This window comes from Sylvia atricapilla, chromosome 15, assembly GCF_009819655.1.
Source record: "Sylvia atricapilla isolate bSylAtr1 chromosome 15, bSylAtr1.pri, whole genome shotgun sequence".
In the NCBI taxonomy this organism is placed as follows: domain Eukaryota; kingdom Metazoa; phylum Chordata; class Aves; order Passeriformes; family Sylviidae; genus Sylvia; species Sylvia atricapilla.
Window position 1 is genome coordinate 9,711,769 of NC_089154.1, and position 13,527 is coordinate 9,725,295.

Below are 13,527 nucleotides of genomic sequence, written 5' to 3' on the forward strand. Positions count from 1 at the left end.
CCATTCCTGTCCCCATCCCTGTCCCAGTCTCCCTGCAGATCACTGAGCTGCCTGGGTTGACATGTGCTTGCCATCAGTGGAAAGGGATTTTTTCCTGCCCCAGCTTGGCTGCCACCCTCAGACACAAGGAAGGGGAGAGGCCACCCCACCAGGTGTCACCCCAGTGGGAGCCATCCCCATGAGGCTACTGGGCAGCCACATGAAGGGATTAAGGCGGGGCAACCACCCAGCCCATGTCGCCTGTCCCGTAATTCCACTGGGTAAAAATAGCCCAGCACTGGGGCGGGGTGGCAGCGCCCAAATCACTCCCAGATGAGCCACAGCCTCGGTGGCCAGACAGTGCTCCCTGGCCTCCCCAGCTTTCCAGGAAGTTGATGAACTCCAAAGCCATTCCTGGCAGCACTGGGGTCTGTGTAGTGGGCACACACCTGCTCTCCCCCCAGAGACTGGGCATCCGGACCCCTGGCATGACCCCTCGGGGCTGTGCCCCAGACATGGGGACCTGGGGGACCCAGCAGACCTGTCTTTGGTTTCTCTGGAGCCATGCCTGGCATCAGGGGTGATTTTTTGGGAGACCAGAGCCTTGCAGCCTTGCCACGTCAGGGTGCAGGCAGGATTTGCCCGGGTGAAGGTGGTGGCTCCTCCCGCTGTGGCTCCCCGCCGAGCCCCCATCCTGCCGGTGGCTCTGGCCGGGGCTCTCGCTTACCGGCCCCGCTGGATCGCACAGAGAGAGAGATTTTTTTTGGGTTCATTTCAGGGGGTTTTGCAATCCTTGTCGGCGCTGATTCAGCTTGAAGGAATTAGCAGCACCGCACGATGTGCCGCTCAGAGTGGCTCTTGGCGCGCGACGGGGCTGGCAGTGGCCAAGGGAGTTTTGTGCTGGGATTCAGGAAGCCACAGGGGCTGGACAGTCCCATTTTGGGCACTGCTGCTCTCCCGCAGAGCTGCCCGGGTGCAGACGTGGGTGTGGGTGGGGGCCAAGCCCCGCTCTGGCTGCAGTGTCCCCATCACCTCTGTGCCAAGGCTGAGCCCTGCTGTCCCCCTTGTGCAGCTGGCACCCCTAATCCTTAGCTCGAGGCGTCCCAGAGGTGCTTCACCTGCCAAAGCTGAGCCCTAACTTTGCTTCTGCCCTCCTGGCATCTCCACTGGAGCTCCCTCAGTGCAGCAGCCGCTCCCTGCAGAGGGTTGGGTCAGCTAAGGTGCCAGGGGGTCCCCAGCACACACTCGGCATGGAGGAGGTCCCCTGCAAACCTCCGGCTACTTGCAAACGGGGAAATCGGCTTCGTTAGGGGAAGGGCCCATCGCGGAGGCAGAGGAGGGGGGAAGTGAGGGGGCTGGAGGGCTCCTGACGCCGGTGCCGACGCGGGGACACGCCAGGGGCTGGCCCGGGCTCGGGGGGCCGTGGCGGCGGCCGGCCCGGGGCACCCGGCGCGAGGCCGCGGCTCCGCCAGGGACTTTTCTTCTCTCCTCCTCGCGAGGCTGGAAAATGTACAAAGCTCGCAGTGAAAATATTTACACAGCAGCAATTTTGGGAGGAATTTGGGATGTTAATTTGAAAAATCTGTGGGGAGAGGACCACAATGGGCCCTTTGAGCGGGCGAGCGCGGCCATCGCAGCGAGCCGCCCGCGCCGGCGAGGGGCCCCTCCTGCCGCTGCGCCGGCCCTAATGGGAGCCAGCCCTGCCGGAAGCCCACCTGGGAGCCGGGGGGGCTGCGCCAGACGGCCCCGGCGACGCCCCGCGCCCCTAATTGCATCCAGAGCCGCTCCCTGCCCCGGGCGGGCGGCACCGAGGGGCCGGCGGGTCAGGGCCGTGTCCCGCGGCGGAGCGGCCGGCCCCGAGCGGCGCGGCGCTGACCCTCGGCTTCGGCCCCGCGCTGTGCTCATTCTCTCCAAATCAAACATACCTCGGCGGGCAGGGCCCCAACCTGGAAAATTCCAGCCCGAAAGATAAAGGATTGGAAAACGATTAAAACCAGAGGGTTGGAACAGAAACCACTTGGCAGCGGGAACCTGCCGAGCGTCGGCTCCCAGCCCACCCCGCCAGGGCCAGTGCGCAAAACCGGCTGTTCCTGGGGCCGGGCAGCGGGGGTTCTGGCTGCGGCCCCCGGCCTGGGGGGGACACGCAGGCTGACACTTGTCACGGGCGATTTGGGGGTCCCGGTGCCGCCGCGGGTGACGTCAGGAGGTTGGGCTGGGCTGTTTGTCCCGCAGCTGGCCCCGGAGCCATCTGGCAGGCGGAGAGGGATGAAGTAAGGCTGGATGATGCACAGGGCAGGGGCTGATTTGAACCCCGTGGCCTCTGTTTTGGGAACACATCCTCAGCGCCCGAGGTGGGGGGCAGCGCCCTGGGGGTAAAAACGCCCAGAGTCGGGAAGACTCCCTCCTCCCTCGCCCTGACTCATCCCCACACTCGCCAACAACAACGGGAGGACACGGGTGACCTTCCCGATCCTCTGCAGGGGACACGCCGCGCTGCCCACACCCCTGCCTGTGACGGGCAGTGCCTGCCGAGGTGCTCAGAGCTGCACAGAACTTTTTGTTGTTGTTATTTTAATTATTTTGGTTGGTTTCTTTTTTTTACAAAAAAACACCCCTTCTGATCCGCCTTACAAAAGAGATGTACACAAACCTGTACTAAAAAAAGTTTTCCCAGAAGAAATGGGAAATAACGGTGTATAAATATTCTCTCTGAGTTCTTAAAGCTTCAATTCCCGGTTTGCCTACTCGGCACTTCCTTTGGCCCGGGGGCTCCCGAGGGTCCCAGCACCTCGGCCGGACCATATTGCTCACATCAGCTTCCAGGGAGTCGAGTCATGGGCCGTGCTCCGCTGAAGAACCCTTGTTACCAGCACGTGGGTGTCCCTCAGCCGAGTCACAGCAGCTTTCTCTTTAGCAGGAGCTAAAAAAAGCCCCCCAACCCCCAAATTAACCTCCCCTTCTCTTCTGCTACCCATGTTGTAGGTAGAGTCACAGAAATCAAGGCACAGGGCAGTAATATTCGTGTCTCCTCCCGAAGCGTGGCAGCCTCTCGGAAATTGCACGCGGTGGGATTGGGGGGTTTCTGCCTCAACTCAGTCAGCTCCTTGGCAATCCGTATCCCAGAGGGACATGGCCAAGTGCTGCCACTGGAGCTCAGCCCTCCTGTGTCCAAGGCTCTGGAAGTCCTGTGGGTTCAGAAGTAGGAGGGTTTGAGCCCTGGGGTGTTGTTGTTGCTGGGGTAGTGCGACTGCATGAGCGGCACCTCGCACTCAGAGCCACCAGAAAGCATCGCTGCCTCTGGCACCTTGCAGCCGTGGCTGCTCAAATCCCCATTTTCCAGGCAGGCTTTCACCCCTTCCAGCTCCAGTGGGCCGGTGTCCACCCCAGCACCGGCGTGTGCCTTGGCCCGGCAGTGCCGGCAGTAGTACATGGCGGTGCTGACCACCACCACCAGCAGCAGCGCGGCCGCCAGCGCAGGGACGAGGATCAGGGCGAGGTTGGGGTCCTGGCTCTGGGTGACGGGGGAGTGCTGCTGCAGGCTGAGGGGCAGGGTCTGTGCCTCGGCGCAGTGCTCCTCCTTGGGGACCTCCCCCAGCGCCCCGATGCAGACGCGGTAGGTGCAGTTGGGTTTCAGCGCTCGCACCGTGTACTCGGAGAGCGAGGCCGGCAAGCGCAGCATCACCGGCCGCTTGTCCGGCCCCGACAGGTTCCGGTAGCTCAGGCGGATGCCCTTCAGCTGCGCCTTGGATTGGATGTAGTTGTGCAGGTCCACTTTGAGGGAGGTGCTGCCCACCTGGGCGATGCTGACCCGCTGTGCAGGTGGCAGGGCTGGTGTGCCCGGGGCTGGCGTCGTTCCCCTCGCATCCACCTCGCAGTACACGCCAGCAAAGCCCACGGGGCACAGGCACTCCAAGAGGTTCTGGGCACCCAGGTGGCAGGTGCCGCCGTTCAGACACGTGCGGGGGGGACAGATGGGCGCTGGGAGGCTGGTGGGGGCCGGGGCGCCGCTGAAGGGCACCAACGTGGAGCTGCCCTGGGGGTCTCTGGGCCTCAGGGTGGGTGCAGCGGTGCTGGGGGGCGGCGGTGGGCGGTGGGTGCTGGGCAGCGGCGCGGGCGGTGGCAGCGTGGTGGTGCGGGCTGTGGTGGGCGTGGGGGTGGTGGTGGGGCAGCCAAAGTCAGTGTATTGCAGGTGGTGGAGGAGCTTGCCGGAGTTTTTAGGGGGGAAGTGGCAGCGTGTCTCCTCAGGGCGCCGCAGGACCACACCACTGGCATTCACCCACTGCACCAGCCAGCTCATCTGGCAGATACAGTTGAAGGGGTTGCCGGCAGCTGTCACGGCCCGCAGCCTGGGGAAGAAGCTGGAGAAATCCCGAGGGATGGTGTTGATGTTGAGGTTGCTGATGTCCAGCTCCTGGAGGTTGTGGAGGCTCTGGAAGTCCTCAGCTGGCAGCTGGGAGATGTGGGCATTGCCGGCCAGGCTGAGCCTGGTGAGGCTGCCCAGGCGCCGCAGCACCGCTGGGACGCGCTCCAGCAGGTTGTCAGAGACATCCAGCTCGTGGAGGTTGTTTTGGACCTGGAAGAGCTCCTCATTTAAGCTCGTCAGGCCCAGCCCTGCAATCTTCAGGGACTCGATGCTGACAGCATGGAAAGCCCCTGGTGCAATTGCAGGGATCTTGTTCCAGCTGATGTCCAGCAGCAGGAGGTTGGGCAGGTCGAGGGGGGGCACAGCCTTGAGCTGGTTGTTCTGCAGCTTTAGCTCCAGCAGATTCTCCAGCGTGTCAAAGGCAGCAGCGTGGATGTGCTGGATCCTGTTCTTCTGCAGGTAGAGCCGTTCCAGCAGCCGCAGCCCATGGAAGGTCTCATTGGTGATCTCCTGCAGCTGGTTGAAGGACAGGTCCAAGTTGACGAGCTCCGTCAGGGGCTGGAAGATGTTTCTCTGGATGCTGGTGATCTTGTTTTGCGAGAGGTCCAGGAGCTGAAGGGCGGGCAGCCCTGCAAAGCTGTCCTCACTGAGCGTTGTGATGCCGTTCTCAAAGACGTAGAGGGAGAGGGTGCTGGGGGGCAGCCCCTGGGGCACCGTCAGGCCCCGCCTGGCCGCACACAGGATGGTCTTGGGGTCATGGCACTGGCAGCCTGCAGGACATGCCCCGGCCAGCTCCCCATGGGCCAAGAGAAGCAGCGTGCAAAGGATCAGCTGGTTCATGGTGTCAGCTCTGCAGAGAGACAAGCGCAGCCAGAGTTAGGGGATGGGCCCTGTGGGGGAGTACCCAGGGCTGGTAGGGCTATGAGGCACCTCTGAACCCCACTCTGCCTCCAGGGCTGGTGGGAGTGAAGCAGCACAGAGACTTCCCACCCCAGATCCATGCTCCCCCCTCCCCAGATCCCCAGGATTTGGGGCAGCGGTACCTTTGCACACCCCAGGCTCTACCACAAGACACATCCCACTGGTACCGGGGCTGTCTTCGGTGGGGCACCAAGACCTTTCCCAGTACTCACAAGGGCCTCAACCTCCCCAGCTGCTCGGCAGGGTGCAAATCAAACACAGGGGATGCGGAGAATCAGAGCACCGGGAAGGGGTGGGAGCCTGGCCAGCCTCCCCTGCATAGAGCTCAGCTTAACCCTTTGCTTGTGCTGCTGTTGCAGCAGCTGCACCCTCGGGGGCTGCTGCTGCCTTGATCACCGGCAGCAGCAGCCCCTCTTATGGTGACCTGGGCCACAGAGTGTGGGGCTGGAGGAGCCATTTGTATCCCCACAGAGTTCAAGGGCTCATATTCACCCCCAGCCTGTCCCCACAGGTCACCTTGCTGTTCCCCTCACTGTTGCACTCCAGGGACTCAGCACAGCACCGTGCACTGTGTCCCCTGTCCCTTGAAGACTGCGTCAGCAGGGATGGAGGGAGGAGGCTCTGGGGTGAACAAGGCTATAACGACCCCGGCTCCCCATGGATGCCCTGGCCAATGACACAGCCACTCTCTGTGTCCCAAAGGGCTCCTCTCTCAGCCCCTTTAATGACACTAGGCTTGGCAAGAGACTCACAGTCTCCTGCCACTCCATCTCAGGGTCAGCGGGAGGTGGCAGAGGTGGATCCCTGGGCAAGGAAGAGGCGAACCCTTCTCCAGCCCCATCTGTTGGCACCTCCTCCCTGCTCAGAGCTGTCAGAGCTCCAGGCAACCACCCCCCTGTGGCTCACAAGGGGCCCCACCGTGTGTGAGGGGCTGCAGGTCACACAGCAGCACGTGCCGCCTGCCCCGGCCCCGTCAGCAGTGCAGGGACACCACATCCTGCGCCAGGAGGGCCTGGACCCGTGCTGTGTCCTCTTGTCCCCCTGTCGAGGTGCTGGACAGGGTTAACACCGCAGCCAGCTCTCTCCTTGCCTCTTCCCGAGCGGGCCCCCGAGGGTGGGGTGAGCCCACGGCTGGGCAGGGTCACCAAAACCGCCTGAGTCACTTGGCCTGACCAGCCCTGCCCTGGCGTGACCTGTGCCGTCAGCCCCTGAAACCAGGGAGGTGCTGTGCCACATCCAAGAGGTCGCTGTCACCCAGGGGTCACCGTCACTGCGTCCCCAGCTCAGTCCCCAGTCCCCTCACCACTGTCGGGTGCTCCTGCACCCCACATCACATCACATCAGGCTGCCAGCAGAGTTAAAAACACAACGCGGAGATTGCTGTGAAGTGCTGTTTGGGGCAGGGGCAGACCCAGCACCCCTCGAGGTGGCTCCAGGACCCAAAGCGTGCTGGTGGGAGAGCTCTGGGTGCAGGGTGGTGGCATGTCAGCGGTGCCACGGCCGTGCCAGCCCGCCCGGGTGGGCAGCGGCGGAGCGGGGCCAGGCCTGCGGGATGCTGGCGAAGCCGGGACTGGTTTTGCAATGCCAGGGTCGGGTTTCGCTGACGTGTCCCGTGCTGCAACCAGCTGCTGACTCCAAGTCTCTCTCGTCCCTTTAATTACGCTGGCATTTCCTCCCCGCCTGCCAGGCTCCCCGCTCCGGGCAGGTTCGGCCAGCCCGGCCACGGCCGCACATCCGTGCCTGGCCACGAGCGCCGGGCGGGCGGGCACGGCCCCGGAGCCTCCGCCGGCACACGCCGGCATCCCGCCCGCGCCCCGCCTCCCCGGCACGATGCTGCCTCAAGGCAGAGAGGACAGGACACCCCCCAGAAACGGGGGGCAGGGGAACAGCCTCCCCAGGTCCTGGCAGGGTCCCCAAGGGCGGAGAGGGGGCCCCGTTTCTGCTGGAGGTGTTGGGGCCGCCCTGCCAGCGGCCTGCTGCTGCCTTGGCTGGGCTCCTCCACGCCTGCACCGCAGATATTTGCCGAATTATTCATATTTTCCGGCTGCGGAGAGGATCTGGGCTCAGATTCCCCCAGTCCCGGCTCAGCCTTTCCCTGCCAGCCTGCTGGGGTGGGAGTGCCGTGTCACCCCCGTTCCCTGCCTGCAGCCCCCCGGCTGGGCCACCCCGCTGCCCGCCCCGGGCTGGGACTCGGCGGGGGATGCCCTGCCTTGCACCCGCCGCCTGTTTGTAAGAACGAGGCCGGTGACGTCCCTGCGCTGCAGGGTGACACCTGCGCAGGACAGGCTGGAGGAGCTGGAGAGTTCCTGCCTTTCCCCTCTGCCCGAGGAGCTCAGGGAAGCAGGCACAGCCGGGATGTTCCTTCCCGCACCGGCAAGTGCACACAAACAAAGCCAGCCTTGTTGTTGGCCCGTGGGTTGCCACCTCGGCCGGTGGCACCAGAGCAGGAAGGTCGGGGGCCCTACACTGTGCGGTGACAGGGAGGAACACAGGGCCTCTGCCAGGCGGGATGCAGATGCTGCTCCCCTGCCTTCCACCCCTCAAAACAAGCCGATGTCAGCACGTGCCCCTCCCGCCAGCCAGCCGGGGGGATGCGCAGGATTAAGCCCTTAATCCTCCTCCCCTTCAACCCACCCCGCGCCGCCGCAGCTCCCACCTCCTCCCGCTCCCCTCCCTATTTAATTAAAGTTTCCGCAGCAGCCCCGCAGGAATGCAGGCCTGGTTATTGCATTCCCCGGAGCACTCGCCAGCCCCTCCATCCCGCTCCTGCCCCTTTGACCCGGCCGCGCTCCCCATCTCAGGTGCCGGCAAGGAGAAAAACCAGCAGAGCCGCTTTGCCGGCAGCCAAACCGCCTCGGGAGGAGCCGGAACGCCGGCGGAGGGTGGGAGGAGGCCGGCGATGGTGCCACGCGTGGCCCGGGCGGCACGGGCAGATTCCTCCGGAGTGACTGGGGCAGCCGCGGCTGTCCCCGAGCGCTTCCTCGTGCCGCGTCCCGCCGGCAGAGCCAGCCGGGCAGGCAGCGCTTGGGTCAGGGCCACCCGGCGAGGCCGGCCAGCCTCGGCGTGGTGCGGGGGAAAACAGTAATTAGTGTCATCCCTGATGGCGGCACTGCCCAGCGCCGTGTGGGCAGTGGCACGGCTGGGTCAGGGCCGTCCGGCCGCCCCAGTCCCAGCAGGATGAGACCGGTCGGCGCGGGGCACGCTGGCAAGAGTAGGTGTATGGGGGGACATTACTGGGGGGGGTTTGGTTGGGAAGAGAAGTCTCAGAACTGGAGCATCTCTGCTGGAGTGTGTTGGCTCTTATGGCAGTTGTCAGCCTGGGAGGGAGCCAGGCGTGGAAAGGGACGTTTACCCCACGGTGGCCCAAAGTCACACCCAAAGAGGGTGACAAGCGCCAGCACCCTGTGAACACAGGCCAGGTGACACTGAAGTGCGCAGGGAGCTGGCGGCGGGAGGAGCAGTGGGGTATTCCTGCCGCCCGGCGGCCAGGCTGGCCCTGGCCCTGCTGGCACCCGTCCCTCTGTGCCAGCCGGAGGGAAACCCTCGTCAGCACCACTGGGGACCTGCTTGGCCCCACAGCGGGTCAGTGACCCAGGACACCGGCCCCCGAGGACAAGCAGAACGAGGGCAGCCAAACCCCACCCCAGCCAAGCCCTCCACTGAGGAGGGTGGTGGTGGTGGAGGACACTGATGCCAGCAGCTCCCGCCTCTCCCTGACCCCAGCAGGAGAGCCCAGCCACCACATCTGCCGGGACAGAGCAAGCGTGGGATGGTCCCAAAACCATGCTGGTCCCGTGTGGGTCAGGAGCCCTTCTGTTGGCAGAGCACTTCACTGCCACCCGGCCATGCCGTATGGATCCATGTCAGCCCCAAATACATCCCTCCTCTTGCCTATGATGGATGTAGCCAGAATCCCTGGGCCAGACCCCAGCGTGATCTCACGGTAAAACAGGCACAGGCAGGGACAGAGAAGGGAGAGCCCTCTGTGAAGCCTTGTCCCAGCCCACTGCAGTGCCATCGCCCCAGCCCGGCCGAGGCCCAACCATCAGCCGAGGCAGGGGCCAGCCGGGTGCCCCTAGCTCAGCTGAGGCCTCGCAGGGAGCAGGGCATGCCGACCCTTCGCCAAGGCCCCGGTGACATCCTGTCACCCTAGGTGCTCAGGCCACACCGGGTGTCCCACGGCCCAGCCCAGGCCCGCCAGGGCCCCACCGCCCCCTGAGCCCGCGGATGCCCGGCAGAGCCCCCTCCCGCCCGTGGGCTGCCGCCCCACGAGCCCCGGTGGCCGTGCGGAGGGTCGGGCGGTGTGGCGGCCGCGGGACTCACCGTGGCGGGCGGTGCGGGGCCGTGCGGGGCGGGCGGTCAGTCCATGGCGGCGGCACGGCGACGGCCGGGCGAGCGCTCCCCTCTCTGGCGGCGCCGGGCGCGGGGGGCGGCATTTAAATCGAGGGGGCGTGGCCTGCCGTCCCGCCGGGCGCCCATTGGCTGAGGGCACGGAGGGGGCGGGGCGGGGCACGGCCGCCACGGACGCTCCGCCCCCGCTCACCTGGGGCCCGACGGGGGCGACACCGCGGGGACCCCCGGGACCGCGGGGACATCCAGGATCTCCGGGAGCCCGGAGTCACAGGGACCCCCGGGAGATCCAGCACCTCTGGATCTCAGAGTCACAGGGACCGTCGGAATCCTGGAGCCACAAGTAAGCCCCAAGCCTGAATCACAGGGCCTCTCTGGACCCCCAGGACCTCTGGGACCTTAGAGTCTCAGAGACCCTCAGGACATCTGGGACCTCAGAGTCACAGGGACCATCGGGGCACCCAGGACCTCTGAGTCACAGCGGCCCTCAGCACCTCCAGGACCTCTGGGACCTCGGAGTCACAAGGATCCCAGAGGCCTCCACGGGGACCTCCAGCCCCCATGACCCCAGGACCTCCCAGAGTCGCAGGGACCTTGAGATTCCAGGAGCCTCCAGAGTTACAGGGACCTCCAGGGTCCCCAGGGACCCCATGAGACCGCCAGGAGTCTGGACCACCAGAGTCACAAGGATCTCCGGGACCCACAGGACCTCTGGAAGCTCCCAGACCTTCAAAACCCTCTAGGGCCTCCCAGGACCTTCAGCATCCCTGGGGTTGGGGTCCCTGGGACCCCAGCACCCCATGTGTGAATATGGGGGTAGATCCAGCTATAGGTATCTCCAGCAGCCATGGGACCCCTGGCAATCCTGGTAGGGGTCAGGGGTCAACCTCACCCAACAAAGGCTGGGTTGGATGTCCTTGGCATCCCCAGGGATCCCCATATGCAGTATGTCCAGGGTAATCAGGGACTCTGGCACCAATGAGCCCCAGTGCCCTGGGATCCCAGTCCCCCCATGCCCCTGGTGTCCACAGAGCTCCTGCCATCGTGTGCCAGGGGCAGGGGGACAATGGGTGGCCCTTGCAGGGCTGTCCCGTGCCCTTGTGACAGCAGAGCAATCCTCCCTGTTCAGCATGGTGAGAATGGCATGGGTTGGGCTGGGACAAGCAGGTACACAGGGTGCCCTTGTCCCAGACCTGCACACTGATGCCTGCCACAGGCATCCTGGCAGTGTTTGCCTAGGTTGTGCCAACAGTCCTGGGGCAGGACTATGCCATTCCACTCACAGCTATCCTTCTTGGCATGGGATGGCATTGAGCAGCTCCCTCCCCTTGGCACAGCCGCAGAAATGTCAGCCGAAAGTAACAGATTGTCCCTTTGGTCTCTGCTTGCGGCGCTCCCTCCTCCACTCCTGCTGAGGGAAGGCACAGAGGTGGCTCTGTGCTCCTGTCACCGCTGTCCCCTCAGGCCACTGAGTATTCCCTGTGGTCTGCTCCTGCCATCGAGCATCCCACCAGCCATGGTCCCCTCTGGCCATGGAGCAAGTCTTGACCACCCCCCCGTCTGTCACAAGCAGCCCCCAGCCATGGTCCCCCCAGCCATGGAGCGCCCTGGCTGCAGTGTGGGACAGGGTGCAGGACAGGGAGCAGGGACACGCTCCAGCTGGCACAGCCAGGCCACAGGGCACTCCCGGGGCTGGCCGGTCCCCAGGTGCCAGGGGAGGCGGGCGGTGAGCCGGGTGTGCCACGCGCCCGCCCCAAACTGGCCAAGCCAGCCCGGCCAGCCCCGGGGCAACCCTGCGGGTGCCAGAGGCTTCCCCGGGTGAGGCCGGGTGCCACGGCCAGGCACAGGGAGCAGGGCAGGCAGCAGGATGCCCCGCGGCTGTGCACGGCTTCAAAGCAGGCACTTGTGCAGCTGGGGCTGGAAGCAGGTGGCAGTGACATCCTGCTGCCAACCTGTCAGCCCAAGCTGGGATAGTGAGGGCTGTCACTTGGGGCTCAGCCCAGCACCCTGCACCCACAGGATTCAGCCCCACATCCATTGGGGTGCTGTGCCCATGGGGGCCCCTGGCTGAGCACCCCCTTCCCTTGCAGGGTGACCATCCCGCTGTATGACGCCGACACGGGGCTGCTGGTGCTGGCAGGGAAGGTGAGGTGCCATGGTTGGGGGGTGTAGGGAGGCACGGGGGGGACAAGAGAATGCAGGGGAATGTAGTGAGGTGCAGCTTGGTGCATGTGAGTGCACCAGTGGAGCACAGAGGGTGCATGTGGGTGCAGTGGGGTGCTTCCTACAGCCCTGCTCATTTCCTGTCCCCACCATCTCTCTTTCAGGGAGAAAACCTCCTGTACTGCTTCGAGGTGACCCCCACGCAGCCAGCACTCACCCAGGGTAAGCAGGTCCCATCCCACCCACATCTCCCCCAGAGGGCTGCCTGGCCACCCACCCCACGGCCACCCTGCCTGTCCTGCAGTGACCCAGTGCCGGACGGAGGGCAGCACACGGGGCCTGGCGGCAGTGCCACGCCTAGCCCTGGATGTCATGGCCTGCGAGGTGCTCCGTGTCCTGCAGCTCACTGACACCGCCCTCGTCCCTGTCAGCTTCTTGGTGCCACGCAAGGTAAAGGGGCCCTGTGGTTGGCACTGTCTCATAGGTGCCTGGTGTCATCTCACGTGTGACACCTCTACCAGCACTGCATGACAAAAAGGACCTGGCTGCAGTGAGACCCCAGTCCCCAGCCTGGGGAGAGGAATGGAGGTCAAACCTGGATGCTGATGGTGGGTTGCAGAGTCTGGGTACTGGATTTGGGAAGCCGGGTGCTGCGTGCAGGATTGGGGTGCTGGAGAGTGGATGCTGACAGCTGGGTGCCACCTGCTGGGTGCTGTTGTGCAGTGGGTGCTGGGCACTTCAAGCAGCTGAAGTTTGGGTACTGGGTAGGGTCTGGGTGCTGGAAGCATCTGGGGGTGTCCTGGGGTGCCTCAGCTGCAGCAGGACAGAGGCTTGTGATTTTGGGAACACCCATCTCACCCCCTCCCCTCTCCCACAGTCTGTCCAGGAGTTTCACGAGGACCTGTTCCCTGACTGCACAGGGACACAGCCAGCCACTGACGCCCAAGGCTGGTGGGCAGGGGACAGCCAGCAGGTCAGTGTCATCCAGGGGGGGTTTGTCCTTGCTGGTGTCATTGCCGATGCCCCATGCCCACCATTGTGCTCGATGCAGGTGGGGAGGGTGAGCCTGCACCCTGCCCGGAGATGCACAAAGACCTTCACATCCCCCATCATTGCTGGCACTGGCCCCACCAACACTGGCCACACCGACGGCGACACTGGCCACACTGATGGCGACACTGGCCACGCCGACGCCGACCAGAGTGTGAGCATGGGGTGCTGGAAAAGTGAAGGGGTGGGGTCCCTGCTGCCCTCATCCCACAAGACAAGGCTAGGGTGCCAGCACCCCCTGCCCACTGGCACTCTCTCTCCCATAGGAAGCGAGTGGCTACTCCTCACCATCCTCGCTGGCCTCACCAAGCAGCGCAGCCACCTCGCTCTCAGCCAGCACCGGCCCTTCCAGCGGCTTTGCCAGCAGCCCCAGCCAGAAGTCCCTGCAGAGCATTTTGGGTGAGCAGGCAGTGGGGTGGGCTCGGGGTGCCTCACGGGGAGGCTTCAGGGCGCTTACCCACCCCTCGCCCTTTCCAGGGCCCAGCTCCCGCTTCCGGCACGCGCAGGGCCGGGTGCTGCACCGGGACCACCACGTCACCAACCTGCGGGGGCTCAGCCTCACCACGCCGGGCGAGTGTGACGGCTTCTGCGCCAACCTCCAGCGCGTCGCCCTGCCCCTGCTCTCTGCTGGCGGCCAGATCGCCGTCCTCGAGGTACCCTGGTGAGGTGTGGAGGCTGGCACGGTGCCGTGTGTGCCCTGC

The 13,527-nt window shown here is 65.0% G+C and overlaps 2 protein-coding genes across 4 annotated transcripts in view; one reads left to right on the forward strand and one right to left on the reverse strand.

The window, feature by feature from the left end:
- Positions 1-13,527, forward strand: part of LOC136368108 (mitochondrial import inner membrane translocase subunit TIM16-like) — a 37,114-nt gene that overhangs the window by 18,752 nt on the left and 4,835 nt on the right. For all 3 annotated transcript variants that reach the window (XM_066330111.1, XM_066330108.1, XM_066330109.1), the window contains 7 exons: positions 11,704-11,758; positions 11,941-11,998; positions 12,081-12,226; positions 12,654-12,749; positions 12,828-12,980; positions 13,093-13,225; positions 13,304-13,479. In XM_066330111.1, the coding sequence (XP_066186208.1) occupies positions 11,704-11,758; positions 11,941-11,998; positions 12,081-12,226; positions 12,654-12,749; positions 12,828-12,980; positions 13,093-13,225; positions 13,304-13,479 (817 nt within the window). The remainder of the gene's footprint in view (positions 1-11,703; positions 11,759-11,940; positions 11,999-12,080; positions 12,227-12,653; positions 12,750-12,827; positions 12,981-13,092; positions 13,226-13,303; positions 13,480-13,527) is intronic.
- VASN (vasorin) lies at positions 2,568-9,699 on the reverse strand. The gene is made up of 2 exons (XM_066330112.1): positions 9,587-9,699; positions 2,568-5,192 (listed from the first exon to the last, which is right to left on the reverse strand). Exons 1-2 carry the CDS (start codon positions 9,697-9,699, stop codon positions 3,173-3,175), a joined length of 2,133 nt encoding a protein of 710 aa, XP_066186209.1. The 3' UTR covers positions 2,568-3,172.